The sequence below is a fragment of the Oncorhynchus clarkii genome, chromosome 17 (genome assembly GCF_045791955.1).
Source record: "Oncorhynchus clarkii lewisi isolate Uvic-CL-2024 chromosome 17, UVic_Ocla_1.0, whole genome shotgun sequence".
Classification (NCBI taxonomy): Eukaryota; Metazoa; Chordata; class Actinopteri; order Salmoniformes; family Salmonidae; genus Oncorhynchus; species Oncorhynchus clarkii.
In genome coordinates, this window is record NC_092163.1 from 50885667 (window position 1) to 50913609 (window position 27943).

Here is a 27943-nt window from a genome sequence, read left to right on the forward strand (position 1 = left end):
CTACCTAAATTTGTCCAATAGAAACTCTCGTTTTCGTTGTAAAACACAACTGTTTAGACTAATGAGCACACCCGTTGTATAAAAGGTCCAGCAACAGCCCTGTTTAGCAGACAGAAAAGCGTGGTTGACGTCTATCAGCAACATGTCTGGAAGTGAGTTCTACAACATGACCGCAAAGCTAATTTCAGGAGATTTTTTTAAATTCTCGTCACTTGGCGGTAAAGTGGTGCTGATCGAGAATGTGGCGTCTCTCTGAGGTACTACCACCAGGGATTACACCCAGATGAACGAGCTCCATGAACGGTACGCCGACAAGGGTCTCGTGATTCTGGGGGTGCCCTGCAATCAATTCGGACATCAGGTAAATCCGGGGGGGTGGATTTCTCAACACTTAATTAATATAGGGTAATGTAACTTTCTGATCATAGCTCATCATCAATGCAAACTTGGCAGGTGCAGACCAGACTGCTCTGATCGGTTGGTAGTTGGAGTGTGGTGGGCAGGTGGAGCACAAATTAATCTGTTCTTGCTGTGGTTCAATAAACCTGAGAGTGACCTGGTACTATTTGGACATTGTCCCACGCCAGGTTCTATAGTCCTCAATCCAAAAATGAAGGGGAAAGAACATGTGGGGTTCTTTACAGTTTATTGGGGGTTCTGGTTATGACTAGACAAGGGACTCATTTTGATAGACCACTTGAGGTCAAACATCGAACTTTGCCTGTACATATTACATATTCTTCCCACAATCTACTCCTGCAGGAGAACTGCAATAACGAAGAGATTATGATGTCCTTGAAGTATGTCCGACCGGGAAATGGCTTTGAGCCCAACTTCCAGCTCCTTGAGAAAGTGGATGTGAACGGGAAGCACGCCCACCCCCTGTTTGTGTACCTCAAGGAGAAGCTGCAGTTCCCAAGCGACGATCCCATGGCCTTAATGAACGACCCTAAATGCATCATCTGGAGTCCCGTTGGCAGGAATGACATCGCCTGGAACTTTGAGAAGTTTCTCATTGGGCCAGACGGAGAGCCATTCAAACGCTACAGCAGGAGATTCCCGACCATCGACATTGAGGGTGACATCAAGAAGCTTCTCAACACGGCAAACTAACCCGTCCCAGTGTTGGTCACACAGAGGCAATGGGGAGGAGTAGAAATCATGCCAATGTGGGTGTGATATGCATTTCAAAGTATAAAGTATTGATACCTTGCATGTATGGGCACACCTTGGAAAATGTCCCTGGCTGTAACTCAAAAGGCAACAGTTGGACTTTCAACAGTTTACTGTTCAATAAATACTTCCTCCTCCTCCTCACAAGCTCTGTGTGACCACAGCACCCATTATATTTTTAAATCATGTACCGTGCTCTCCTGTGCAAAATGCTACTGTGTTCTGAACTTTTATTAAATGAAGCCATCCTTTGAAACCACGCCTTTCGTGAGGGGGATATCTGATGAAATATAAAAGTCTTAACATAAGTTGCATTGGGCCCATGTAAAGCATGAGTCTTAATGTAACAAGTTGACCAAATAAATATTTTTACTAAGAATCTTTGTATTCTTGTCTCAGTCTTCATAGTATTTTACAGGAGTTTGGTGTGCGTCATGCTTAGGTCCAATGTGAAAGTTTGGCAACAGTAGGGTGAGGTTTCCTTTAGATGCTAATCTTGGGTCAGTTTTGCATTTCTCACACTAATAGTTAAGTTTAGCATGGGGAAGATGATTCTAGATTTCTACACCAGAGCCAAACATGCTGAAAGAGGGATTTTTCAGAATAGTGAAAGTAGCCAAACCAGGAAGTGCAAGTCATTCTGACCAGCAAAATCAGGCTTTTCAGGTTCTGCAGTGAATCACTTCCTTCTGAATTGAGACTGGACTTTAAGTGTTTCACTAAATCATAGCCGTATTACTTCATCTGTTCTCCTCTCTGGAAAACAGGCTACCAGTGTGACTGTGTGAACCGGCAGTAAATGTAGCATTTTTTGAGCAATTTAACACCATTTTGAGCAGCTTTATTCTGAAATGTATACTGTCTATTCTGAGGGAAAGGGTTAATGGTCTAAAGAGGATATAGCCTAATATTTGCTTACACAATTAGAATGCCATTTTAGTGATTTCATTCTCAACTACTCAAGGAAGTTATTCTGTAAAAAAGAAAAAATTCATGCAATTTCAGGTTGATTCCCTAAAGATGTGGCTTAAGGATATTGTGGGCACTGAAGTAATAAACTAGTTATTAAGGCAATGTCTGCAATACCTCTTTTTTTCTTTTCTGGAAAGCAACTAGTCCAAACAAGATATCCTTTTTGGCTGCCAGTCTTTATTGTATTTCCAATCCAAATAATTCTCAATTAAAAACAAATATTGCAACAGTTATGTTGCAATTTTTGAAATAGTGATTATTTACATCTATTCAAGATATTGACGCTCAAATTGCTAAGTTGCTCATGAGGATTGTAAAGAAAAGCAACTAATCCAATCTGTTCTGGACAGCTGGATGCCTTTTTCACTTGCTATAGAATATTACAGATATGGTGTAAAGCTTTTCTATTCATTGACATAAATATGGTTATATTAATCATGTAATCATCTCAGGAGGGCATAATCACAGAGGGACCAACCAGCAAACAGATCATTTGCAGTCCTATAAGACATTTACATGCTTTTGTGCCACATGGAAAAAGCACAGGACAAATGCCAGAGCTAGAATTTATCTTAGGGGAAATCCATCCATGAAGTAGTTACTGGTATCTTGTATCAACCTTTACAAGACACTTAGCAACACAGTGAAATTCAACAGAAGGGTGCTGAATCTGGAGAAGGTATCAGAGGCACTGGTTCCTGACATGTATTGTGTTGCCGTCACCAGCCCCCCACAAGCCGAGCAGCTGTTACTGAAGGCTTCTAGTATTTAATGGGACACATGTCTCAGTGAAGAATATAGAGCTACGAAGCTAGCAACAGTCCGACAGCATACAAGCAGATCGATTTATAGGAGTCCTTTTTCCATCCATTGACGAGCAAGATGTCATGTCATAATTATATATTTTATTTAACAGCTGATTGGTTGTCTGAGAGTCCATTGTGGGAGAACATGGCTGCAGGCAAACTGAGGATGCCTTTAAGTTATTGCTGTCCAAATTCTATTTGACAATGGATTGGAGACTTATCATGAACAGCAATAATTTCAAGTCTCAAATTTAGCACCACTTTCATACATGTCAGATTTCAATGCAGGACTGCAATACCACAAAACAGGTAGCCTAAGGACAAGCCACAGCTGGCAGTCGGAGGGTCCATTCAGTAAGCAATCAAATATGCTTGGAAGTACAGCCATATTATCTGGAAATGTATGAGTGGTCAGGGCCTTGCCACGTGTCATTCATAGATGTATTATTCCAGATGCAACTAAAGGAAAACTTAAGAGTGCTTCCTTTTTGAAAACAGGTTGCAGGATTAAAAAGGCCGCTGTTTCTTTTGCGTAACGAGGGGGAGCAGCACATCTTTAGCAGGATGAGACGTATCTCAGAGCACAGGGAAGGGGGGGTATGAGCGAGACAGCATTAGCATGCCTGGCTTCATAAAGAGCAGGCGCTAAGGTCTGACTGAAGTCACGTCTCTGAAAATGAAGCCTCTGCCACAGCATACATCAAGGCACAGTAAACAGGACCTTAAGGGAACACCATATACTGTGGAAATGACCTGCAGGCCAACCCAGAGGCAGACTAGAATGAAGGGGCCTGTGTGTGTTTCTGTAGCAGATGGAACACCTCCAATGTGCCTTTCTGACTGGATCCATTCTTCACAGGAGGCAGAAGGTCACAGGATCCATCAGTGTCATGTGTTGAATTCTGTGTACATCTCAATGTTAAATACACATTTGCATAAATTCACCCCTGCCCTGGAGGGTTATCATCACATACACAAATCAGAGACAACTCAAGGGCATGTTTCCCCTTTCCCCCATGTCTGTCAATGCAGTTGGTACATTTCTTTAGAATGTACAACTTGGAACGCTTTGGTAGAAACAAGATGTGGATTTGTTTTTTTATTTATTTTTTGACTTTTCTAGTGGGTAACAGAAAAGTTTGCGTTAATAATACTTATGCATTTTAGTGCACTTCTAACATTCTGTTCGTCCAGTGAGAATTCTAAGCCTTTTATATTCCTCTTTATTTATTTAAACTAATCAACTTGATTTCACACATCAGCAGGCCACCGGCTCCAGGGAGGAAGTCTCTCGGGTCAAGCATCTAACAAGGCTTTTGGCTCTTGGTGACGACGTATGAGCAAAACAAAAAAACAAAACGGGTGCTGGGTTGGGGGGAGTTAATAATATTGACTCAGATGTCTTATGTCACTGAAGTAGCTTGGTATGTGCATCAACAAAGTGTGTTTTTTTTCTTCAGTGCGTGTCCTTGAGCTTCAGCGCTGCTCAGTTGGTATCCATGTGATCGTCGGCGGCGGCGGCCGTGGCGCCACCTAGAGGGGAAGAGGGCGGAGGCTTGGCGGGGACGTCACCCGCATCTCTGCGTTGGTAAAATAGCACGTAGGCTGCTTTTGTCTGTGGAGGGGATAGGGGTTAGAGTTACACCACAGCGACACTGACACTCAACACCAAAGGACATGAAGTCAATGGAGAGCCATCATCACTGCTGACATTGGACACATGGAACAAATAGCTTTAAGGGTAATAACGAGTCCCACATCAGAAATGTTTATAACCAACGTTTCAAAAAAAGGGCTATTCAGACCACTTGACTTTTTTCACATTTTGTTACAGCCTTATTCTAAAACCATCAATCTAAATCAATATCAAATAATGAAAAAGCAAAAACAGGCTAAAAAAATAATTATAATATATATTTATATATAATATTTACATAAGTATTCAGACCCTTTATTACAGCCGAGTCTTCTTGGGTATGACGCTACAATCTTGGCACACCTATATTTGGGGACTTTCTCCCATTCTTCCCTGCAGATCCTCTCAAGCTCTGTCATGTTGGATGGGGAGTGTGCTGCACAGCTATTTTCAAGTCTCTCCAGAGATGTTCGATCGGGTTCAAGTCCGGGCTCTGGCTGGGCCACTCAAGGACAGACTTGTCTCAAAGCCACTCCTGCATTGCTTTGGCTGTGTGCTTAGGGTCGTTGTCCTGGTGGAAGGTGAACCTTCGCCCCGGTCTGAGGCCCTGAGCGCTCTGGAGCAGGTTTCCATCAAGGATCTTTCTGTACTTTGCTCCGTTCATCTTTCCCTTGATCCTGACTAGTCTCCCAGTCCCTGCCGCTAAAAAACATTCCCACTGCATGATGCTGCCACCACGCTTCACCGTAGGGATGGTGCCAGGTTTCCTCCAGACGTTAACGCTTGGCTTTCAGGCCAAAGAGTTCAATCTTGGTATCATCAGAACAGAGTATCTTCCCCAGATCTGTGCCTCCACACAATCCTGTCTCGGAGTTCTATGCACAATTCCTTCGACCTCATGGCTTGGTTTTTGCTCTGACATGCACTGTCAATTGTGGGACATTATCATAGACAGGTGTGTGCCTTTGCAAATCAATTGAATTTACCACAGGTGAATTCCAATCAAGTTGTACAAACATCAAGTATGATCAATGGAAACAGGATGCACCCGAGCTCAATTACAAGTCTCATAGCAAAGGGTCTGAATACTTATATAAATAAGGTATTGAGCTGACAAGGCAAACATCTGTCATTCTGCCCCTAAGCAAGGTAGTTCCCCGGGGGGCCAATGATGTGGATGTCAATAAAGGCAGCCCCACCCCCGCACCTCTCTGATTTAAAGGGGTTGGGTTAAATGCGGAAGACACATTTCAGTTGTACAACTGACTAGGTATCCCCCTATATTTCTGTTTAATTTTTAAAACATTTGCAAACATTTCTTAACCTGTTTTCACTTCGTCACTATGGGGTATTGTGTGTAGACTGATGAGGATTAGTATTTATTGAATCCATTTCAGAATAAGGCTGTTACGTACCCATGTGGAAAAAGTCTAGGGGTCTGAATACTTTCCGAATGCACTGTATACAGTTACACATGAACGGAAGGTTTGAAGTGGCTCACTCACCACAATCTGATCCTCCGAGGCAGCCGATACACTACTGTCATCAAAGTAATGCCACTTCCCATCAGCTTTGTTCTTGCCGTAGGCTGTGTCTGAAGGTACAGGATATTGGAGGAACATTAGAAAACTACATCATGGTCAGGGAGGTCTAAAGTTGAGCTGGGATGAATAGCTGATGAACTAGTTAACACTAGCAGGCCTGGTTAGTCACCACCAAACAAGAGCTTGGCCAAAATACATGAAAAGGTTTGAGGAAATAGAAATTGATAAAGTTCACACTTCATGCCATGTAAGTGGGAACCAACAGTCGAAACACCACTGACTGTTTTACCAACTGAAATTTGACCTGCTTCAGGTTACCAGGTACTAAAACAAATAGTTTTATCAGCAGATAATATTATGCAGATAGCAGGGCTGGACCTTGCCATTCTGCCGCCATGAGCAAGACTAAGACTTATCAAGGCCTTTATTTATCAGAAATTCCTTTAAGACAATACAGACACCCTGGTGTAAGTTATTATCTAGGTCTGAGAGTCTGCATTAAGGATAGACCTGGGTGTTACTGGCAGAAGCAACCATTACTCACAGTGGCCTCCTCCCATTCCTCCATAGTGGTTGGAGACAGCAATGAGGTCATAAACATAGGGTCCGGCCTTTGGGTCACACACAAACTCAGACATGTTCAGGTCCCTGTGTGGAGAGAGAAGACGTCATTAGCAAAACCTACTACTACACATTACATACACACAATGACTTGGACTGACAGCTAAACACACAAACACAGGGCTGTACAGAAAACCATGTTCATTTTATCAAGTGTGATTCATCAACTGACTGGCTTTCTTGATGTCTATAGTATTCTTTCTTTCTGGTATGCAATCTGGTTTCCACTCAGGTTATGGATGTGTCACTGCAACCTTAAAGATCCTCAATTATGTCAACATTGCCCTTGATTCTCTCATCCATTTATATGGGGCGGCAGGGTAGCCTAGTGGTTAGAGCGTTGGACTAGCAACCGAAAGGTTGCCCCCGAGCTGACAAGGTACAAATCTGTCGTTCTGCCCCTGAACAGGCAGTTAACCCACTGTTCCTAGGCCGTCATTGAAAATAAGAATTTGTTCTTAACTGACTTGCCTAGTTAAATAAAGGAAAAATAAAATATGCAGATGATAGTCTCATACTCAGCTGGCCCCTCCCTGGATGTTGTATTAAACGCTCTACAACAAAGCTTTCTTAGTGTCCAACAAGCTTTCTCTACCATTAATCTTGTTCTGAACACCTCAAAAACAAAGGTAATGTGGTTTGGTAAGAAGAATGCCTCTCTCCCCACAGGTGTGTTTACTACCTCTGAGGGTTTAGAGTACTTGGGAGTATGGCTAGACAGTACACTGTCTTTCTCTCAGCACATATCAAAGCTACTGACTAAAGTTAAATCTAAACTTGGTTTCCTCTATCGTAATCGCTCCTCTTTCACCCCAGCTGCCAAACTAACCCTGATTAAGATGACCATCCTACCCATGCTAGATTACGGAGACATCATTTCTAGATCGGCAGGTAGGGGTGCTCTCGAGCGGCTAGATTTTCCTCACCAGTCGGTCATCAGATTTGCCACCAATGCTCCTTATAGGACACATCACTGCACTCTTTTCTCCTCTGTAAACTGGTCATCTCTGTTTATCCGTCGCAAGACCCACTGGTTAATGCCTATTTATAAAACCCTCTTATAGCTCACTCCCTCCTATCTGAGATATCTACTGCAGCCCTCATCCTCCACATACAACACCCATTCTGCCAGTCACATTCTGTTAAAGGTTCCCAAAGCACACACATCCCTGGGTCGCTCCTCCTTTCAGTTCGCTGCAGCTAACAACCGGAACAAGCTGCAAAAAAACACTCAAACTGGACAGTTCTCAATCTCTTCATTCAAAGACTCAATCATGGACACGCTTACAGTTGTGGATGCTTTGCGTGATGTATTGATGTCTCGACATGTGTTGCTACCATTTTGTTATTGTGTTGCCATGTGTCTTAGGTCTCTCTTTATGTAGTGTTGTGTGTATTGTCCTACATTTATATATTATTATTATTAAAAAAAATAAAATAAACCCAGCCCCCGTCCCCGCAGGAGGTATTTTTCCTTTTGGTAGGCCGTCATTGTAAATAAGAATTTGTTCTTAACTGACCTGCCTAGTTAAATAAAATTAAAGTTTATACTGGACATGTCATCAACACTGAACCCAGTGTGGAGGATGGTGGTCAGCTAGCGCTTCAGCTGATACACTGGTGCGAGAGGTGAGGTACAATAGATGGCTTTGTCGGTCTCAACCATCCTCAGTAAGCATGAGTCAGGTTCTTGGAAGCTGCAGGGCTTGTCTAGGTCAGTTACATTTAATTCCTGGCTTCCTGGTTCCTGCTGGATAATGTGACTCAGTAGAGATCAGAGTACACAGCACAGGGAGGCTCACGGGCATTCAGCCAGACAACCCCCACACAGGTAGCTTTTATATAACATTATTTCAAATGGCTTCTTGTCCCAACCTGGAGAATAACCTGAGTATTCTGCTATTGGAAAATACATTCAAATGACCCTGGTTTAGTTTAAAGAGCCTTTTGTGATGGTGAAATTCCTTGTGTAGTTGTTACCCAATGTAACTATACCACAGATGCTATTTTTGTCTGTTGGAGCTTGACGTCAGTTTCTCTGACAGTTGAGACTACTCAAATGGACAAAGGCCTTGTGTATTGTACGTGTGTGTGTGTGTACACACAGGGTTGGGGAGAAGTAAGGGATACCAACCAACAACAACAAAAAAAAGAAGAAAAAAAGGGTAACTCATTTGTTACATCACCAGCAAAAATACTGTAATCAGATTAGATACTTTTGAAAAACTAGATGATTACTTCCAAGGATTACTTTAAAATTCAGAAAGGATTTTTGCAAAAAATGTTTTGTCACTTCTCGGTTTCTCAACGACATTGAAATCAGCATTGAAAATAGGAACAAGTTTAGGTTTTTCCACCTGAGCGAGAAAAGAGCAGGAATAGGCTTTTGTATGTTATAGTCCAAGCTATATCCAATTGTGCGACTGCTGTCGGTATCCAAAGATTATCCAACTTGAATAAACGCTTGGAGGTAAGGATGACAGCAGTGTAGTCTACAGCGATACGGATCACTTATTATTGATATCTACATAGCGCATTGATGTGAGTCACACTGCTGCTCTCTCATTTAGATATTTGCGCCTTACGGATTGTGGTTGTTGTGGATGGCTGTTCACAAATCTAAATGTGTATTTGAACCCAATAATGGTTGAAATCAAGAAAATTAAGCTGCCTATCAATCACTGGTTTTTGAAACTAGTTAACAGCCAGTGAAAAATGCGCTATTGCAACAGCTGCATAGTGCAGATCCCAGTCTATGGAATAAAAGTGGGGCTAATATTGCTCAATCTATTTAATGCTGATTAAATAATAAATCCATAGGCCTAATGGACACATGCTCAAACACACACTTTTGATAGACTTAAAGGGGCAATCTGTAGTTGCTACATCCATTTATGGACATATCTTATATATATAAAGATAATATTCTGATTGAAATGATATGTAGTAGAAAGCGATGGGTTAAAAGAAGCCTACATAACCAATATTGGATGTAAAATTGAACATGCATATGGTCAGCTATGTAAACTTTAACATTACAGGATAAATAAATAGATATCGTTCAATTGGTAACATACATTTTAGTTCTTCTAATGCCTTTTAAGGAGAAAGTAATCGAAAAGTAACTGAATGTAATCAGATTATGTTACTGAGTTTGGGTAATCCCAAAAATTACATTACTGATAACAATTCTGGACAAGTAACTAACATTTAAAAGTAACTTTCCTTAACCCGGTCATTCACACACTAGATTAATTTCAGCGGGTGCTGTTTGGATGGCAACACGCCTCCATCTTGGCACTCTCCCGCAATTGTAAAAAATATATATATATATTTTGGAAGCTATAGTAATGCATTTATTAATGTCCACATTTGTTTTTGCCACTGACTCTTAGACACCTTAATGCATATGTTTTACTTATACTATGTGAGCTAAACAAAATTAAAAAATAAATCTTAAATACATGTAATTTTGTCGTTGAAACATTTAATTGAAATACTGTAGAATTCCATTTATTTCCTATGGAGGACTGCTTCTTCTATGCCTCATTGGCCAATACACAGCAAACCAGGGTTTCTATAAATCTAGAAAACCAGCACCCTCTAGTGTAAAGCTGTGTCAATTCCTTGGGTCCATAAAAGTTGACGACAAAACAAAAGGATGCTTTCATTGTTTGACCTCTCAAAATACAAAGAATAAAGAGTACAGACAATGTCCATCTCAATGTGAATCATTGTCGATAAAATAAATACAAAAAGGACCCATGTCAGTTAGAACTGTTCCACCTCTTGGCATAGTGCCGTCTGTACCTGACAGGGAAGTCCACCACTGTGTCCAGCTTGTCCCTCCAGCAGCGATTGTAGGAAAAACGCTTCAGGTGGACCACCAGGATGCGAGGCAAAGACCACAAGTCAAACTTCTTTGTGGCCTGTTGGTGCTTCTTACAGGTGGGGCAATACCTGTGTGAACAAGTGAAGAATCATTGATTTCAGTAGAACATAAAAACAGCATTAAAATTCACCACAGAACGTAGTGGTTTCAACAGCGTAGGGAGTAGAGTGCTATGGACTAGTGTATCTTGTTGAGCCTGTAAGACAGTGCTGTAGTGATGGTGGGTCTCACCATGGGTCATGCTCTCCTAGTGTCTCCATGGTAGTGAAGAGCTCAATGCATTCCCTCAGAGCCACCGTGGCCTTCTTCTTCGGGGCCTGGAGCATGCTTTCATGCTTCTCATATGCCTACAGTACAGAGGATACAGGACTGAGTCACAGGCATTCACACCGTATAGACATAGCCAGGTACACATCCCATGAAATAATACCGTTTTTTTTCCCCCAGGTAACAATGTAAATGCCAAAGCCTGCCACCTTACCCTCCAACAGAGCAGTTTCTTTATTAGTGCCTAAATGTTATTTTATCTACTGTACAGTTTTGTTTATGCATATATGTGTATAGATTAATGTACACTGAACTAAAATGTAACAATTTAAAAGATTTTACTGTTTACAGTTCACATAAGGAAATCAGTCAATTGAAATACATTCATTAGGCCCTAATCTTTGGATTTCACACGACTGGGAATACAGACATGCATCTGTTGGTCCGATAGCTTAAAAAAACAAAAAATATATAATAATAATAATAATAATAATAATAATAATAAGGGCGTGGATCACAAAACCAGTCAGTATCTGGTGTGACCAACATTTGCCTCATGCAGTGCAACATCTCCTTTGCATAGAGTTGATCAGGCTGTTGATAGTGGCCTGAGTACTGTTCTCCCACTCCTTTTCAATTGCTTGGATTAGTTGCTGGATATTGGTAGGATCTGGAACATGCTTTTTATTTAACCACACAAGTCAGTCAATAAATTCTTATTTACAATGACGGTCTACCAAAAATGTCTCCTGTGGGGGCTGGGATTAAAAATAAAAATATAGGGCAAAGCACACATTGTGTCAAGAGAGAGAACACTACATAAAGAGAGACCTAAGAGAACCTAGCAAGGCAGCAACACATGGTACAAACATTATTGGGAACATACAACAGCACAAAGGGCAAGAAGATAGAGAAGGTTTTCATACACGTCAATCCAGAGCATCCCAAACATGCTCAATGGGTGATATGTCTGTGTATGCAGGCCGCTCCCAGAAATTGTGTACAGATCCTTGCGACATGGGGCTGTGAATTATCATGTTGAAACATGAGGTGATGGTGGCGGATGAACACTACAACAATGCATTTTATCAATGGCCCAATTGTGCTTGTTGTCTGTAGCTTATAGCCTATCCATGCCATAGGCCACTACCACGAAGAATACACTTCTCCAGCATGCCAGTGGCAATCGAAGGTGAGCATTTTCCCACTGAAGTCGGTTACGACTCCAAATTGTAGTCATGTCAAGACCCAGGTGAGGACGACAAGCACGTAGATGAGCTTCCCTGGAACAGTTTGACAGAAGTTCTTTGGTTGTGCAAACCCAGTTAAATCAGCTGTCCGAGTGGATGGTCCCAGTCAAACCCACAGGTGAAGAAGCCGGATGTGGAGGTCTAAGGCTGGCGTGGTTACACATGGTCTGCGGTTGAGGCCGACCGGACGTACTGCCAAATTCCCTAAATTGACGTTGGGAGTCGGCTTATGGTATAGAAATTAACATTCCATTCTCTGGCAACAGCTCTGGTGAACATTCCTGCAGTCAGCATGCCAAGTGCATTCTCCCTCAAAATTCATTGTGTTGTAGGACAAAACAGCACATTTTAGAGTGTCCTTTCATTGTCCCCAGCACAAGGTGCACCAGTTTAATGATCATGCTGTTTAATCAGCTTCTTGATATGCCACACCTGTCCGGTGGATGGATTATCTTGGCAAAGGAGAAATGTTCACAAACCGGGATGTAAACAAATCTGTGAACAACATTTTAGAGAAATATGTTTGTGCATATGGAACATTTCTGGGATCTTTTACTTCAGCTCATCACAAATGGGACCAACACTTCACATATAGATTTTTGTTCTGTGTATAATAACTGACCAATAATCAAGGGTCGTGATAATGCAGGATTCAGCAGTTTTCATACAGAAAAGGAAAGTTCAAACGAAGCATTTTGCAAACTCTGCTTGACTTCAGGTTCACTTCAAATCATTAATGTAAATGGAGGAATTTAGCGCTTCAGTAGTACTTCACTCAGATGAAATATACACTAGACACACACACTGCGTCCAGAAAGTATTCAGACCCCATAACATTTTCCCCAATGTTAGGTTACAGCCTTATTCTAAAATTAATTAAATAAAACAATTATCTACAGAGAATACCCCATAATGAAAGTGAAAACAGTTGTACAATTCTGCAAATGTATTAAAATAACAGAATGAACTTATTTACCTAGGTGCTATGAGACTCGAAAATGTGCTCAGGTGCATCCTGTTTCCATTAATCAATCTTGAGATGTTTCTACAACTTGTTTGGAATCCACCTGTGGTAAATTCAATTGATTGGACATGATTTGGAAAGGCACACACCTGTTTATACAAGGTCCCACAGTTAACAATGCATGTCAAAGCAAAAACCAAGCCATGAGGTCAAAAGATTTGTCCGTAGAGCTCTGAGACAGGATCGAGTCGAGGCACAGATCTGGGGAAGGGTACCAAAGAAATGTCTGCAGCATTGAAGATCCCCAAGAACATACTGGACTCCCTCCATCATTCCTAAATGAAAGAAGTTTGGAACCACCAAGACTCTTCCTAGAGCAGGCCGCCCAGCCAAACTGAGCAATCAGGGGAGAAGGGCCTTGGTCAAGGAGGTAACCAAGAACTCGATGGTCACTCTGACAAAGCTCCGGAGTTCCTCTGTGGAGATGGGAGAACCTTCCAGAAGGACAACAATCACTGTATCACTCCACCAAATTAGGCTGTAGTGGTAGTGGCCAGATGGATGCCACTCCTCAGTAAAAGGCACATGACAGCCCGCTTGGTGCTGGCCAAAAGGCTCAAAGAGAACTGACCATGAGAAACAAGATTATCTGGTCTGATGAAACCAAGATTGAATTCTTGGTCTGAATGCCAAGCGTCACATCTGAAGGAAACCTGGCATCATCCCTATGGTGAAGCACGGTGGTGGCAGGATTATGCTGTTTTTCAGTAGCAGGGACTGGGAGGATCTAGGGAAAGATGAACGGAGCAAAGTACAGAGATCCTTGATGAAAACCTGTTCCAGAAAGCTCCGAACCTCAGACTGGGGAGAGAGTTCACCTTACAACAGGACAACAACCTTATGCACACAGCCAAGACTACGCAGGAGTGGCTTTTGGACAAGTCTCTGAATGTCCTCGAGTGGCCCAGCCAGAGCGGATTTGAACATCTCTGGAGTGTATAGGTCGACTTATGATTTTTCAACGCCGATACCAATTATTGGAGGACCAAAAAAAGGTGATACCGATTAAATCGGACGATTTTTATATATTTGTAATAATGACAACAATACTGAATGAACACTTATTCCAACTTAACATAATAGATATCTATTTTTTTAGTCTCATAAATAATGAAACATGTTCAATTTGGTTTAAATAATGCAAAAGCAGTGTTCGAGAAGAAAGTATACGTGCCATACAAAAAAGTTTAAGTTCCTTGCTCAGAACACCACATGGTTCAATATTCCCAGTTCTTCAATATTCCCAGTTAAGAAGTTTTAGGTTGTAGTTATTACAGGAATTATGACGCGTTGGCTATTTCTCTCTATACCATCTGTATTTACTATACTTTTGATTATTGGATGTTCTAATAGGCGCCTTAGTATTGCCAGCCTAATCTTGGGAGCTGATAGGCTTGAAGTCATGAACAGCGCTGTGATTCAAGCATTGCTATGAGCTGCTGGCAAACGCAGTAAAGTCTGAGCTGCCGCCTACAACCGCTCAGTCAGACTGCTCTATCAAATATCAAAATCAGACTTAAATTTTAATATAATAAACACAGAAATACGAGCCTATGGTCAAATCCGGAAACTATCATTTAAAAAACAAAACGTTTATTCTTTCAGTGAAATACAGAACCGTTCCGTAATTTATCGAACGGGTGGCAACCCGAAGTCTAAATATTGCTGTTACATTGCACAACCTTCAATGTTGTCATAATTATGTAAAATTCTGGCAAATTAGTTCAGTTTGCAATGAGCCAGGCAGCCCAAACTGTTGCATATACCCTGGCTCTGCGTGCAATGAATGCAAGAGAAGTGACACAATTTCCCTAGTTAATATTGCCTGCTAACATGAATTACTTTTAACTAAATATGCAGGTTTAAAAAAATATACTTCTGTGTATTGATTTTAAGAAAGGCATTGATGTTTATGGTTAGGTACAGTTGTGCAACGATTGTGCTTTTTCACAAATGCACTTTTGTTAAAACATCACCTGTTTGGCGAAGTAGGCTGTGATTCGATGATAAATTAACAGGCACCACATTGATAATATGCAACGCAGGACAAGCTAGATAAACTAGTAATATCATAAACCATGCGTAGTTAACTAGTGCTAGCTAGCAACTTACCTTGACGCTCCCCATCCAACAGCGCTTGAGAGGATCTGCAGATGTGCCAAGCTTGTTGCGTCATACCCAAGAAGACTTGAGGTTGTAATCGCTGCCAAAGGTGCTTCAACAAAGTACTGAGTAAAGGTTCGGCATTGTGTAAATGTGACCAGTTCTTTTAATATTTTTTATAAATTTGCAAAAATGTAAAAACTGTTTGCTTTGTCACTATGGGGTATTGTGTGTAGATTGAGGGAGAAAAAACAATATGTTTTAGATAAAGGCTTTAATGTAACAATGTTGGAAAAGTCAAGGGGTCTGAATACTTTCCAAATGCATTGTACACACAAGTATGTGGACACCCCTTCAAATTTGTGGATTCGCCTATTTCAGCCACACCCGTTGCTGACAGGTGTATAAAAACGAGCACACCGTCGCACATCTCCATATCTTCAAATAATATTTTTGCAGGAATCTCCTTGCGAATTATTGACACTAGAATGGCCTTACTGTAGAGCTCAGTGACTTTCAACGTGGCACCGTCATAGGATGCTAGCATTCCAAAACGTTTGTAAAATTTCTGCCCTGCTAGAGCTATCCCGGTCAACTAAATTTGGTTATTGGGAAGTGGAAACGTCTAAGAGCAACAACGGTTCAGCCGTGAAGTGATAGGCCACACAAGCTCATAGAACAGGACTGCAGAGTGCTGAAGTACGTAGGAATCGTCTGTCCTTGGTTGCAACACTCTACCGGGTTCCAAACTGCCTCTGGGAAGCATCGTCAGCACAATAACTGTTTGTCAGGAGCTTCATGAAATGGGTTACCATGGCCGAGCAGCCGCACACAATCCTAAAATGCACAATGCCAAGCGTCAGCTCGTGGTTAAAAGCTCGTCGCCATTGGACTCTGGAGCAGAGGAAACGCGTTCTCTGAAGTGAGGAATCACGCTTCACCATCTGTCAGTCTGACGGAAGAATCTGGGGCCAGGAGAACGCTACCTGCCCCAAAGCGTAGTGCTAACTAAGGTTTGGTGGAGAAGGAATAATAGTCTGTGGCTGTTTTTAATTGTTTGAGCTAGGCATCTTAGTTCCAGTGAAGGGAAATCTTCACGCTACAGTATACAATGACATTCTAGACGATTCTGTGCTTCCAACTTTGCGGCAACAGTTTGGGGGAAGGCCCTTTCCTGTTTCAGCATGACAATGCCCCAGTAAACAAAGCGAGGTCCATAGAGAAATGGTTTGTCGAGATCCGTGTGGAAGAACTTGACTGGCCTGCCACAGAGCCCTGACCTCAACCCCATCAAACATCTTTGGGATGAATTGGAATGCCGACTGTGAGCCAGGCTTAATCGCACAACATCAGTGCTGGACCTCACTAAAGCTCGTGGCTAAATGGAAGCAAGTCTCCGCAGCAATGTTGCAACATCCAAATGCCTTCCCAGAAGAGTAGAGGCTGATGTAGCAGCACAGGGGGTACCAATTCCATATTAATTACCATGATTTTGGAATGATGTTCGACGAGCAGTTGTCCACATACTTTTGGTCATGGAGTGTATTTGCTCTCTTCATTGCATCACCAGACAGCGCTCTGACTGATGTGTAGGCTACTTCTCTCTGGTGTAGTTTTTGTCCGATAGAAAGTTCAAATGCGAGATGAACTTCAAACAAACATTAGGAAATGTCGCTGGCTACATTCTGTCTATTATACACAGAAATATGATGGCCATGCATTGTTTTTTGCAAAAAAATATCTTGCTTTTTCAGTGTGAGCTAATTTACTTGTGGCTGCTAGCAAAATAGCTTTGCACTTATTTGTCTGTTGACATCTGATGTTGTACTAAACTATCGTGGCACTCCTCTTATTTAATTATTATTTATTGAAGAAAAAAATAATAACACTACTTTCAATATCAAACGCAGATTTATTGATGTCTGCGTATTGTAAAGGCAGATTTCTGACAGCTAATGCAACCCTTAATAGATTATGTAATGTATTATCGATGACGCCAAAGGAAATACTGTACCATGTTTGACTATCATTGTTTTTAGTGTCTCAAAACTCAATAGGAGTGGTCCACAATGTTTTTTGTATTGGCAATTATGGTATCATTTTTCAAACTCTAACTCTGCCAAGAAAGGCTTTGGGTCCACCCGATCAAGTCAACTGAAAGTGTACTGACCTCTGCTTCCTGATCGTCATAACACAGTTTCTTTGAGTCCGAGTCCCAGTCGATCGCTACTGTGGAATGTGCTACGGGGGAGATAAGGTACTTTGGTCAGCTTGCAACTCACATCTAAAGCCGGTTCTCTAATTCAAGAAACATTGTAAATCACCTGGGACTTCTGAAAAACAAGTTTCAACTTTTCTTTCCAAGACGTTTTTTAAACTGGTTGAAGCACTTAAAAGTTAAATGCGAGACTAAATACTAACTATTTAGTTTGAGGATGTTTCCGTCGCAAGGCAGTGGACTGATGTTGGCCGTTCCGTAAGAGTTGACCATGCTGAAGGAGAACAGTTTGGGCGGGGTGCTGGAGCACGGCTTGGTTTTAGGGCCATTCTCCAGGTCTGAGGCGTCCTCCTCCTCTGACTGTCCGTTCTCTGGCTCCGGACTCACCTGTTGATCCATGGCCTCCTCCTCACCTGGAAGTTGGAAATCACACAAGCCATGTCAGACCATGGGAATGAAATAGGGCACATGTACATGAATGCAAAACTAAAATGTGCACATTCATTCATAAGATAATAAACAATAAATAACATAACAAAGAAACTAATAGGTGTACGAGATGTAAGTAACTGTGCTGCCTTTAGACAGTCCGTGTTGTTGCTTACCTTCACACACCCCGTTCCCGTTGGAGGTTCCTGAGTGGTTGCTGCTGTTGCTGGAGCTGCAGGATGCCCCGTCTGACAGGGGGCTACCACTCCCACTCGCTGCAGCGTTGCGATTGGAGGATGTTGCTGAGCACTCTGCTGCCTGGCTGCAGCTGGCGGAGGAGGCGGAGGCTGAGGCCCTCCCATCACCGGTGGAGCTTTGAGAGCGCATCACGTAGCGCCTGGGTTGGGGGAAAGTTTGTCAATATTGTACATTTTAAAGGCCCAATGCACCCATTTTTATATCAATATAAAATACTTTTGGGGTAGCAATTAAGTGCATTACTAGAATAGATATCCATTAAAATGGGGAAAAAAAATTTGGGCAAAAAAGTATTTCTCAAGCAAGAATTTTGGAAGTAGTCAGAGGGGAGGTGGAACCTGAAAACCAGCCGTTATTGATAGAGAGGTTTGAACTCTGTTATTGATATATTAACCAATTTACCACATGGTGATGTCACCATGGAAAGCCGAAACTCCCGCCCATGCAAACCTACTGATTAGAAGGTCCTATGTAGTTTGTATTTTCAAACATCAACTATCAGGAATAACATTGATAAAATTGTCACACTTTCACAGTGTTAGTTTCATCAGCTGTTGTACAATACTATACATAGAATCGACTGCACTGGGCCTTTAACGTTTTGCCACATATGCAAAGCTCACATTCCGCACATGTTAAATATCTCAAGTCTGCGTGGGGCATACTGTACATATGATCACAAGTAGAAACAAAAGCAGGCCCACAGACACTGTACCCACCCAATCCTCTCCAGCACCTTCTCGTAGAGCATGTCAGCGGCCAGGTTCTGCCGGGGCACAGTGATGAGCAGGGGCTGGCCAAACAGCATGGTGCCTGTGGAGCCTCCTGTGTGCTTGGAGTGGCGCTCCCTGAAGTACACAGGCAGGTTCATACTCTCTGCATCCTCCTCCGCCACCTCATACCTGGACCACAAACATGGAGAATAATACAGTAGCATAACGGAGGTATTTTTGTAAAAAAAAAATTAAAAAACATCTTGTATATGTTGAGTATTTGTAGTGTTTACTGTGTGGTTATTCTAGAAACTCTTGGCTAACAAAGTAACTGGGTATGCGCAGACATCAACCACTGTTCAATATGTTATCTTCCAGTGCAAGAGAAGGGACAAGGCTTACACAAAGATGTCATCCTTCTCCATGATTTGGTTGAGGCCATCATCTCGTCTGTAGATCTTGTGGAACCGGTGATTGTAAACATCTGCCACCACCATCTAGGAGGACAGGAGAAAACATTTTTGTCAGGGGTCCCCAATTACATTCAGCCGTGGGATGATTTTTCCTTGAGCAGATGGTCAGGGGGCCAGAACTTAGTTATCAATTATTTGTACACTGCAAATTGACCGCAAGAATCCCAAACAGATATAGTATGACAAAAACGTAATAATTTCAAACCTTCCAATTGGATGCGATCACATATGCCTCTATTCATGAGTGGGAATAATTGAGAATAGATTTTCTAAATTAAAATCCCTTTTCCCATAAATTTCGAAATAAATCACCTGTGAGCTGAATTTGGCCCACGGGCCACCTATTGGTGATCCCTGATTTATGGTTCTCTCAACTGGAGTCACTTTATCAGACCCGTCAGTTGGGCAAAACGTTAACCCTCAACTGAAGATAGTCTCACAAAAAAAACTTTACAAAGTATTAAATTAACTACACATTTATTTAAATCTTATCAAGTCATTAACAAAATGTCACCATGAGCATGCTATAAAAATAGAGTCCAAAAGTAAAATGGCCCTTAATCAGCTCTCACATTCTCAGCAGGGATTCCAGAGAGCCGGGACAAGGCGCTGCACAGGTCTGTCACTGAGCCAAGCTTGGGGACAACCACTCGGTACTGGGGAAGACAACGAGAGACACACAGGGAGAGAAGAGATATTTTTACTTCTGTCTACATGGATGTTAAGACCTCAGTAGGTGAACCGTGGCCAACTCTGAAATCGAAGCAGCATGTACAAAGACCACTCAGTTTCTAGGTCCCCGTTGAGACTGGTCTGGTATGCAAATGTTTGATTTACATTGCAGACAACTCAATATTGTTATTATGACAACAGTGTCTATCTCCATGGAGGGGTAAAAACAGTGCCCATCCAGTGTGTGTTACCTGCGTAGGTCTGGACTGGGGATCGATGCGGACCAAGAACACTTCCATGGTGCGGTCCTTCTTCATGGGCAGAGGCAGTGTGAGGTAGCAAAATGGGTCAAAGGTCACAGAGACCTTGGCACACTCTGGACACACCAGAGTGGATTTGAACAGGCCATGGAATATGTCCACGATGATGGAGTCATTGCGCAGGCGATGGTTAGTCCAGGCTTCCTTAGCTACAATCTGTTACACAGTAGAAGAAAACTGATTTGTACAGAGGTGATATGTTGCAGTGTGTGTGTGTGTGTGTGTGTGTGTGTGTGTGTACCTCGTCTTTCCGGCCCCCTGCATCCTGCAGGGCCAGGTAAGGCTTCTTTTTAACACGGTTCAGGTCTTCGTGAAGCCCATCCATCAGGAAGGCCAGCAGCTCCTGGGAGTCCTGCTGCTGGTACCCTGAAAACTGGGGGGCGAAGCGGCCCACTTGGGTCTGGGATATAGGGGGAACACAGGGTGGCGGTTAGAAGACTGTGCAGCTTGTCAATCACGCATGTATTAAAGTAATTGTGACAGTTCAATGCTCATTGCTCTATCTGCATGAGTTTGTCAGTCAGAAACTGACTGAGAAACTCCATAGAGTTTAATTGGAGAAATCTACTGGTCAAAAAGAGGGTGAGGAAGGTGCACTATAAGACAACGACAATCACAGTAGCCTATAGAAATTCAGTCCTCTGTGTGTGGCGCGGCTTACTTTAAAGGTGCGGGGGGCCACGTAGCTGCTGCGGCTGAGCCACATCTGCTTGACCAGGTCTGCGTACGACTCTGCAATCTCCCCCCTCATTCCTAATGGATTCTCCCGGTTGATTTCCGCCTCATACTGGTCATCTAGGAAGTATTCCGTGAGAGGGGACGCGTTGCTCAGGCACTGCAACAAAACAGTGAGGTGAGTAAGAGGGAAATATCAGTTCAAAGTGTGAGTGAGTGAGTGAGTGAGTGGTACCTGGAGGGCAGAGTTCATGAAGCAGGTGTTGCCTAGGTTACTGAGACCACAAAGGCCAGGTTGGGATGGTGACTCTCTGTAGTTGTAGGATGAGCTGTATGAGTTGTAACCTCCCAATCTGTAGAAAGAGTAAGGTTGAGTCCAGTGTATAACAGATCAAACATCAACAGACTGCATAAATCTTCCTAAACATAAATGTTACTCCATTGAGCTGGCCTGACTAACTAGTGATATCCAAGTACTTTGCATATTGTGTCATAGTGACAAAATCACAGTGTGCTTGCCTATTGCCAGAGGAGGTACTGTTGTTCAGTGTACTGCCAGAGTTGCTGCTGTCCCCATTAGTTATTGTTGAGGAGATGGTTGCTGACGAGTTGGAGGAGAGCTTTGGGGAGGTAGTGAAATTCCTGGATGTGGCCGTACTAGATCTGAATAACAGGAACATAGACAACTTACTGGACAAGTTTCAGACATTTTGCACAACCAGACATGATGGAACATAAGCCATTCTAATCCAAATGTACTAATTGCCACAAAGTCCTAGAAGAGAGCAAGGGTAACCATAGACCGATTAACTTACTTTGGATGGGAGGCTTGTCTGGGCCACGTGCCGTCCTCATTCTTGCGTTCGATCACGAGCACCTGTGTGGGAAACAAGCCAGTGAGAGCCATGCCACAAAAACTAACCTCAGCTGAACCCAGCTAGTCTCATACAATCTTCCTGATCTCGTAAACTTACATAAATAAACGTGTGTAAGCTTGTGAGACCCGGATGGTAGTACGAGGCTAGAACCCAGGTGACCTCAAAAACAACTATCATAACATAATCAATTAGCAGTTAATAATGACACCATTGCAGCTTCCCTTAAAAAATAATTATAGTGAAACCCCTGTGCTGTGTGCCCAATGAAAACAGAGCCAGTGGTCAAAGGGTCTAGCTGTGTGTGGCCTAGGAGTGAGTGAGCTGAAGTGGGGTGTTGGGATAGATATAGTTCTCTACCTGGCCTTGGAAGAGACCAGCATCCTGCACGGTGCTGTCTGGCTTGTTCAGCTGCTCGTATGTGTTGCTCATGTATTTGTTCCACAGTCGAGTCTCCTTCCCTGTTGGGATCTCAAATAGCGACCGCATCTCCTTCTCTATGGTGTCTGGACAGGGCACACACACAAAATATTTAGCTAATCAAAAGTCAGAAGTGGCTGAATATGATACATATCTAGTTAGTTCACGCGTCAGTTTGCTCTCTGGCCCACAGTACAGCAAACCTCATTTACCTATAGTGTCAGCTTTGCTGAAATGACGTGTGATCACATTGTCCATGTTGTCATTCTCACACAAGTTGAGCTCCAACAGATAGACCTCCACTTTACAGTGCTTGACAAACATGCCGTGTTCAACCACCTACGGAGAGAAAGAGCAAGGTTAGAGAGAGACTAAAGGAAAAGGGTGAAACATTTTAAAATAAATTCATAGCGTCACCTTTCTGACGATGGGCCGCTGGCCCTCAAGGCAACCATACCAGCAGACAAGCTTGTTCCACGCCTCAGTGGGCACAAGGACATAGTCCAGCTCATCTATAAGGTGCTCCTTCAAGATCTGGGTCTCATGGTCTGAGAAGAAATAGAGTAAAGGTAAGTTATGACATCAATTATTTAGAGCGAGCAAGTATTGAGTGCTTGTTTATAACTAGTTGTGTAGAATCATGCTCACAGCAGAGACAGAAGAAAACACATTGGCATACTTCACAGATTAAGATACAACATTTCACATGGTGTAAGGCTGTGAAGAATGTGTCAGTGAATATGATGCCTGCATTACCTGAGAACAGGCCTGAGTTGTCAACAGGGCCGGGATAGAGACTGTGCTCTCCAACATTGTACATATCCCAGCTGTCAAATCCCACATACTTCTTCCACTGCTTAAACCACCTGCTATCAATCAGAAACCTGCAAAAAGTAGTGCCTTGGTAAGATACTGTATTGCGAGGAATGAGGCTGACAACTTGCAGGTTAAAATAAATATCACACAAGGGTAAAAGTAATAATATATAAATGCCATTTAGCAGACACTTTAATCCAAAGTGACTTAGGTATGTGTGCACATATTTTATGTATGAGTGGTCACGGGAATCAAACCAACTACTCTGGCGTTACCAGCACCATGCTCGGCCAACTGAGCTAAAAAAGGAACTTGCATGCAGACAACTTGTTCCACTAGTTCCTACATTATGTCTAACAATGTTAGTATTCATGGCTAGTATTCACTTATTTGGAGTATTTCTCCATCTGTCAACATACAGTACCAGTCAAAAGTTTGGACAAACCTACTCCCTCAATCAAATTTCTTTAGAAAGCCCTTTTCTACATTAGCCAATGTCACAAAGTGCTGTACAGAAACCCAGCCTAAAACCCCAAACAGCAAGCAATGCAGATGTAGACGCACAGTGGCAAGGAACAACTCCCTAGAAAAGGCCAGAACCTAGGAAGAAACCTAGAGAGGAACCAAGTGTTCCCTTTATTTTTACATTCAAGGGTTTCCTTTATTTTTATGTTTTAGATTAATAGTGTAGACATCAAAACTATGAAACACATATGGAATCATGTAGTAACCAAAAGAAAGTGTTAAACAAATCAACATTTCTTTTAGATTCTTCAAAGTATCCACCCTTTGCCTTGATGACAGCGTTGCACACTTGGCATTCTCTCAACCAGCTTTGCCTGGAATGCTTTTCCAACAGTCTTGAAGGAGTTCCCACATATGCTGAGCACTTGTTGGCTGCTTTTCCTTCACTCTGCAGTCCAACTCATCCCAAACCAATACACAGCGGTTGGAACCAAAAAAAAGAAATCACACATTTGGACTCAGACAAAAGGACAGATTTCCACTGGTCTAATGTCCATTGCTCGTGCTTCTTTGCCCAAAAGTAAGTATCTTCTTATTGGTGTCCTTCAGTAGTGGTTTCTTTGCAGCAATTCGACCATGAAGGCCTGATTCACGTTGATGTGTCTGTTACTTGAACTCTGTGAAGCATTTACTTGGGCTGCAATCTGAGGTGCAGTTAATTCTGATAATCTTATCCTCTGCAGCAGAGGTAACTCTGGGTCTTCCTTTCCTGTGGTGGTCCTCATGAGAGCCTGTCATCATAGCGCTTGATGGTTTTTGAACAACTGCACTTGAAGAAACGCTCAGTTCTTGAAATTTTCGGCATTGACTTACCTTCATGGTCTTAAAGTAATGGACTGTCGTTTCTCTTAGCTTATTTGAGCTATTCTTGCCATAATATGGACTTGGCCTTTTACCAAATAGGGATATCTTCTGTATACCACCCCTACATTGTCACAACACAACTGATTGGCTAAAACACATTAAGGAAAGAAATTCCACAAATTAACTTTTAAACAAGGCACACCTGTTAATTGAAATGCATTCCAGGTGACTACCTCATGAAGCTGGTTGAGAGAATGCCAAACATGTGCAAAGCTGTCATCAAAGGAAAGGGTGGCTACTTTGAATAAATATTTACTTCAAATATATTTTGAATTGATTAACATTTTTTGATTAACATTTGATTAACATTTTTTTGTCCAAACTTTTGACTGGCACTATACACTTAACAAAAATATAAAATGCAACATGCATGTATAACATTGTTGGTGTCATGTTTCATGAGCTGAAATAAATGATCCCAGAAATGTTCCATACACACCAAATATTGTGCACAAATTTCAATTTGTTCACATCCCTGTTAGTGAGCATTAATCCTTTGCCAAAATGATCCATCCACCGGACAGGTGTGGCATATCAAGAAGCTGATTAAGCAGCATGATCATTACACAGGTGCACCTTGTACCGGGGACTATAAAAGGCCACTAAAATGTGCAGTTGTCACAACACAATGCCACAGCTGTCCCAAGCTTTGAAGGAGCATGCAATTGGCATGCAGACTACAGGAATATCCACCAGAGCTGTTGACAGAATTGAATGTTCATTTCTCTACCATTAGCCGCCTCCAACGTCATTTTAGAGAATTTGGCAGTGCGTCCAACCGGCCTCACAGGACCTCCACATGCTCCACTTGGGGCTTCTTCACCTGCAGGATCATCTGAGACCAGCCACCCGGACAGCTGATGAAACTGTGGGTTGGCACATCTATAGAATTTCTGCACAAACTGTCAGAAACCGCCTCAGGGAAGCTCATCTGCATGCTTGCCGTCCTCACCAGGGTCTTACCAGACTGCAGTTCTGCATCCTAACAGACTTCAGTGGGCAAATGCTCACCTTCGATGGGCACTGGAACACTGGAGAAATGTGCTGTTCACGGATGAATCCTGGTTTCAACTGTACAGGGCAGCTGGCAGACATCGTGTAGGGCGTTGTGTGGTAGAGCGGTTTGCTGATGTCAATGTTGTGAACCGAGTGCCCCGTGGTGGCAGTGGGGTTATGGTATGGGCTGGCATAAGCTACAGACAACAAACAATTGTATTTGATCAATGGCAATTTGAATGCACAGCGATACCGTGACGAAATCCTGAGGCCCATTGTTGTGCCATTCATCCACCGTCATCACCTCATGTTTCAGCATGATGATGCATAGCCCCATGTTGCAAGGATCTGTACACAATTCTTGGAAGCTGAAAATCCCAGTTCCTCCATAAATCACCAGACATGTCACCCATTGAGCATGTTCGGGATGCTCTGGATCAACGTATACAACATTATGTTCCAGTTAATGCCAATATCCAGCAACTTCGAGCAGCCATAGTAGAGTGGGACAACATTCCACAGGCCATAATCAACAGCCTGATCAACTCTATGTGATAGAGATGTGTCCCACTCCGAGGCAAGTGGTGGTCACACCAGATACTGACTGGTTTTCTGATCCACACCCATACCATTTTTAAGGTATCTGTGACCAACAGATGCATATCTGTAATCCCAATCATGTGAAACACAGACTTGGGCCCAATTAATATATTTAAATGTCCTTATTTCCTTATTGTGAACTCAGTGAAATCTTTGGAATTGTTGCATGTCAAGTGTATATTTTTCAAAACAACACCGTCTTGTGCTCTAGGTCACATTCACATACAGTAAAAGTGAGCAAGGATGTCAATCTCAAATAAGAATATCTTCCACTGCATAAACTTGTTAGCAGGATTTCACATGGTCCAAAGCTCAGGCAGTGGGAAACTTTATTTGTAAGTATCTCCCTTTTTAGAATAGGAAAAAACGATCAAGTGGCTAAATTAGCTAGGCTACTCGAAATGCGATACAAGGTACTGCAACTAAAGCCTTTATAATACCCATCTCAGATGGGTTCAAAATTAGGTCGAGTCAGCAAACTAGTCAGTCAGATAGCCATAGGCCAATAGCTGCCAATCTATTCACATCTGACATTAACTTTACCCTGTTCAGACAGGATGGGAGGCCAAAACAATGCAAGTTGTCTGGAGTCTAGCCCCAGGAACATATCAAACTTGTCATCAATCCCAACTACAATGATTGTTTTTTTAGCTCAAGGAAACATTGTGTGAATTCATCTAGCTAGATGTAAACATCATAACATTATATGACCCGGCAGACTACTTTCTCAACTCAAGACAATGTAATGCCATTGTGGTTAGCCTAGCTCTTGCTGAGCCAATTGGTTGTTTCCCCTCCCTTGTTAGTCAGTGCTGATTTTGCTAACTAACGTTAGTAAAATAGATACAGGAAAGAGTTTGGTTTCCAAAGTTAAAACGTTGCAAATATTTTGCCTGGAAATCTGACAGGGCCAGTCGCTGGTTGTTATCCAGTTCCAATGACAAAGCATTAGCTAGCTAGTAAGATAGCAAGCTAACTAGCTAGCATTAATTCGCAGTCACCCCACTTTATTGCATTGAAGAAGGGCCTTTGACTACACCTCGTCATGTCGTAGCTAGTTAGTCGGCTAGTAAGCTAATGTGAGCAGACATGGCTAACTTGCGCAATGCCGTGGCTTGCTAGTGAACTAACCTTAGCTATTAACTACTACTACTACTACTACTACTACTACTACTACTACTACTACTACGTTGCAGTGGTCGAGAAAGTAAATATTGTCGGATGAGGAGACGTAACTAATGTTAGCATGTTCATTCCTGCCCTGGCCCAACAAATCAAACCATTTCCTGTTCAATAGGAACCGGTTTACCCGTCTAATGACGGGCCTATGCTATTGCTGGCTACTTTCAGTTCCCGTGAACTGAAAGTAGATAGCTGGCTAGCATAGCAGCTATTATTGGTTAGCTAGCTAACGTTACATTCAAAACACATTACCACTCGTCGCCCTTTCGTAGAGTTGTTTTGAGAAGTGTTCCAATGCTCTGCTTTTGACTTTCGGTTGAAGGTGTCGGTATTTGAGCGGCTACCGGCTCCGGATCGGGGTCTGCCGCACTACCCGAGTCGGGTCCGCCTCCCTCGGCCATCATGCAATAAGTGAGCCAGAGTCGTGAACGCGCGGTAGAAGAACCGCGGATGCACGAGTACCAATTTGTCTTCGTGTGGCTTTCCGGCAGGCTCGACGCTATGTCGCATATTGCTGCCTTTCACAAAATTGCTTCGCCATCTAACCCTATATAGAGAAAGAGTGTACAAAACATTAGAAACACCTTCCTAATATTGAGTTGTCCCCCCCCTTTTGAAG

The 27943-nt window shown here is 42.5% G+C and overlaps 1 protein-coding gene and 1 pseudogene across 2 annotated transcripts; one reads left to right on the forward strand and one right to left on the reverse strand.

The window, feature by feature from the left end:
- The first annotated feature begins 111 nt into the window (after positions 1–111).
- LOC139371049 (glutathione peroxidase 2-like) lies at positions 112–1552 on the forward strand (annotated as a pseudogene).
- A 750-nt stretch (positions 1553–2302) lies between these two features.
- On the reverse strand, positions 2303–27939 carry LOC139371048 (ubiquitin carboxyl-terminal hydrolase 4-like). Of its 2 annotated transcripts, XR_011627200.1 has the most exons (23): positions 27577–27939; positions 23098–23225; positions 22759–22889; positions 22554–22680; positions 22282–22427; positions 21862–21923; positions 21566–21709; positions 21282–21399; positions 21033–21206; positions 20613–20771; positions 20303–20527; positions 19952–20035; positions 19309–19403; positions 18913–19095; positions 18112–18332; positions 17710–17919; positions 17459–17529; positions 10876–10991; positions 10563–10712; positions 6676–6779; positions 6093–6181; positions 3113–4566; positions 2303–3002 (listed from the first exon to the last, which is right to left on the reverse strand). XR_011627200.1 is itself a non-coding variant. In XM_071111092.1 (22 exons), the coding sequence occupies exons 1-22, from the start codon at positions 27726–27728 to the stop codon at positions 4438–4440; spliced, it is 3018 nt and encodes a 1005-aa protein (XP_070967193.1). In that variant the 5' UTR covers positions 27729–27939; the 3' UTR covers positions 2303–4437. The 2 variants fall into 2 exon arrangements, 1 of the variants encoding a protein (XP_070967193.1); XM_071111092.1 differs by having other exon boundaries at positions 2303–4566.
- Between the last annotated feature and the right edge of the window lie 4 nt (positions 27940–27943).

Coding starts and splice junctions, on each gene's coding strand:
- LOC139371048 (XM_071111092.1), bottom strand. CDS start 27,728: ATGATGGCCGAGGGAGGCGGACCCGACTCGGGTAGTGCGGCAGACCCC. Junction 20,772..21,032: donor TGGCCCCCCGCACCTTTAAA/GTAAGCCGCGCC, acceptor CCTATATCCCAG/ACCCAAGTGGGCCGCTTCGC. Junction 19,404..19,951: donor CTGGAATCCCTGCTGAGAAT/GTGAGAGCTGAT, acceptor CTGTCCTCCTAG/ATGGTGGTGGCAGATGTTTA.